Source organism: Propithecus coquereli, unplaced genomic scaffold, assembly GCF_000956105.1.
Source record: "Propithecus coquereli isolate 6110/MARCELLA unplaced genomic scaffold, Pcoq_1.0 Scaffold30, whole genome shotgun sequence".
NCBI lineage: Eukaryota > Metazoa > Chordata > Mammalia > Primates > Indriidae > Propithecus > Propithecus coquereli.
In genome coordinates, this window is record NW_012148619.1 from 3376369 (window position 1) to 3379914 (window position 3546).

The following is a 3546-nucleotide window of genomic DNA, read 5'->3' on the forward strand; positions in this document are numbered from 1 at the left end:
TCTTGCTCAGGCTGGTTTTGAACTCCTGAGCTCAAACAATCCGCCCGCCTCGGCCTCCCAGAGTGCTAGGATTACAGGCGTGAGCCACTGCGTGAGGCTTATATTTAATATATGTTAGTGTGGGGGTAATATAGTCATTACTTAATGACAGTGGTTCTCAACTCTTCAGTCTCACGACCCCCCCTAAACTCTGAAAATTTGTTGAGGACTCCAAAGAACTCTTGCTTATGTGGGTTATATCAATATTTACCATGTTAGAAATTGAAACTGAGAAAGTTTTATAATATTTACTCATTCCTCAAATGACAATAATAAACCCATTACATGTTTAGCCCTCTCTTAACTATGCTCTTACTTATTTATTTAGAGTTTTCACTTCCTACTAACCACAAATAAGCATATGAAGTCCTGACCTGCCTTGTGGAAAATGTTTTCTCTCAAGGATGAGAAATCAATAAATGAAATGAGAATTCTGGACTTATTTCTTATCAACATGAAAAAGGCAATGGGGGTTGCATTTTTTGACCTTTCCTGTTAAAATATTAGTTTTCTTGATATGGAAGTTGGATTGTTCTCTTTTTCTGTTCTCCACCAGTTGATTAATCAGTAGGCTTAATACTTCCTTTTTCTTTATACTCAGAATGCCACTTTAAAATATCCTTTTGGTTGGTCTTATGGTTTTTCTTGGTATAGGCAGCTTTAGAGGTTCCTGCTGCTAATTTGTTTCCATTCCTATCTGTGTGTTCCTCTCTCTCTGCTGTGTGTATATGTATATGTACACTTTTTTCTGAGCAATCTCTCTTTCTCTTTAGTCACATTGATTTATTTAATAGTTTTTCTCTTTTCTTCTTCATTAAGATAATTAATAATCACACTACCCGAATATCACGTTTTAGGATTTCCTCCTAAGCCTTCCCCTTTCCCACCTTTTGGACCTTCTACTGAATTTTGAAGTCTTCATTCCTTGGATTAAACATATATCCAAAGATAAAAAGAATGTAATATCTTATGTCATATGTATGTATATTTTCTCTGATTGTTACTGTTGTTGTTTGTGTTATAATAAATCCTAAGTGAACACAATTCCTTTCTCCTACATTAATTCATTTGCTTGCTCAACAAATATTGACTACTGTAGTGAACGATACAATCAAAATCCCTGACTTGGAATTTACATTCTAGCTGGAAGAGACAAACTGTAACAAATAAACACTATGAACTTATGTCCAGTAGTAACAAATGCCTTGGAGAAAAATCAGAGTAAAAGGGATAAAGAGCATCCTGTTGATTTGTTCAAATATAAAGATGTGTCAGGAAAGGCCTTGGGGACATTTAAGCTGAGATGTGAAAGGAGCAGAGGGAGTCAGGTGGACATGGGGAGAAGAGTGTTGTAGGCAGAAGAGCAGCAAACGTGGAGGTCCTGATGCAATAATATGCTTGGCGTGTTTGAACCACGGAGGGCAGTGTAGCCAGAGTGCAGTGAGCAAGAGAGAGTGGTTGGAGACGAGATCAGAGGGGTGGTGGGGTGCTGGATCACGCAATGCCGTACAAGCCTCAGGAGAAGGACTTTTGCTGACGTCATGCCCCAAGTTTCCCCATACTTGCCAGATTACCACCTAGGTCCTCCTTGCTATTCACAATTCTGTCCAATATAGTAGTTCCTCTCACTGAGTCTTCAGATGTGTGAGAGAGAAAATTAACAGCAGAGTAAGTCAAGACTAGAGACACTGCTTAAGCAGAATTGATCTTTCCAAGAGATGTTCAGATATTGCACATTCACCATCATTGTTGTCCTATTCTGAGAGCCTCCGACAAGTTAATTTAACAGTGGAGGTTATCCTTTCCCCACAATATGGGCTGTTCTTAGTGATGTGTTTCTGACGAATTGGCAAAGTGACATTATGACTTCTGAGTTAGAGAAAGGTAATATGCCTTCAGCATGGAGTTCTCTCTCTCCTGGGACATGTGTCTTTGGTATCCTAAGCCATCATGTAAGAAATCCAGCAACCATGAAGCCACCATGCTGAAGGGATCTTGTAGGCATACCATATAGAGATAGAGGGAGGCGCCCGGGTACCCCAGCTGTTTCCATCTCCAGATGTTTGGATCATCCCAGCTTGGGTACCAGATATGTGAATGCAGAAGCCCTGGAGATGACTCCAATCCAGCTACCATCTGACTGCAACATCATGAGAGAAGATGCCAAGCCAGAACCACCCCATCAAGTACTTCCCAAATACCAAACCCACGTAAACCATGAGAGATAATAAATGACTGTTGTTAAGCCACTAAGAAAATAAAAATATTTTTTAAAAAGTAGAGACTACTGATGGTTGAATTCAAGTGATGTGTCTTTACAGTAGGTACTCAAGAAAAATCTTTTAGACATTTTGTTGGCAGTGCATAAAAGTTACCAGTAGAGGTCATACTTGATTAATATTTTCACATCCTCCTTTCTGTAAGTATATAGATTAATAAATTATTATTTAATGCATTAATAAAATAAGTTCAATAAAACTTTATCTTGGATTGTTAGGAGTGGTCTGTTTACTACCTTGTATCAATTACCAAGTACCCTGTAAAAAATAAGTGTTGCCTTAATTGAATGTTTATCATTAAAACCGTACAGAGCCAGGTACTGTGGTGTACACATAGTCCCAGCTACTCAGGAGGCTGAAGGCAGAGGATCGCTTGATCTCAGGAATTGGAGTCAAGCCTGGGCAACATAGCAAAGCTCATCTTTAAATAAATAAATGAGTGAATGAATTAGCAAATGAAAAGAAAATCTTTCAGTTAAAAAAAACGACAAAACTATACTGAGCATTATCTAACACGTGATACAAAATATACTCCAGAATCTTGCATCAGCATGTACATTATGAAAATGCACTGTCCAAGTTGATGAAAACTCATATTTGCCATGTCTGGTGGTTTCGATTCTAGATAAATGAGAATTTACATTAAATAACTGTAAAAAATTGATGGACGCTCTTCTTATCAAAAGATTGTTTTCTCTTTCAAGGAAATGGGTCCCGATGAATATGAAGAGATGGAAGAAGAAGAGGAGGAGGAGGAGGAAGAAGATGATGAGGATGATTCGGCAGATATGGATGAATCAGATGAAGATGATGAGGAAGAGAGACGGAGGAGAGTCTTTGATGTTCCCATTCACAGACGCCGCTGCTCGCGCCTTTTTTAGCAAGGCTTCTGCTAATGGAAGCACGGGGCTGATTCTAGTCTGTTAAATAGATTTCTCAATAATGTAAATAACTAAATTGTTCTCAGCACATAGCAGGAAAACTAGCATGAAATATTGTTCCAGGCCCTGGGTTCTATGTGACATTACATTTGAAATTGGATTGTTTTGGTTTGCTTTGTGTTTTTGAAGTAGAAGAGGAAATGGGAATCTTTTTTTTTCTCTTCCAGGAGTCAGTAGAGGAATAGTTCTCTAGCTAAGGAATATGCATTTCTTTGTTTTAAAATATTTTATACTTATAAAAATATAGAAATGGAGAGGGAATTGTTTTGAGTAAGGATTTAAAACGT

At 38.0% G+C, this 3546-nt stretch overlaps 1 protein-coding gene across 1 annotated transcript in view; it reads left to right on the forward strand.

Moving 5' to 3' along the window:
* Positions 1-3546, forward strand: part of FBXO3 (F-box protein 3) — a 39384-nt gene extending 35838 nt beyond the window's left edge. The window contains 1 exon segment of the mRNA XM_012649643.1: positions 3023-3546. Within this exon segment, the coding sequence (XP_012505097.1) occupies positions 3023-3199 (177 nt within the window). The 3' untranslated portion in view covers positions 3200-3546.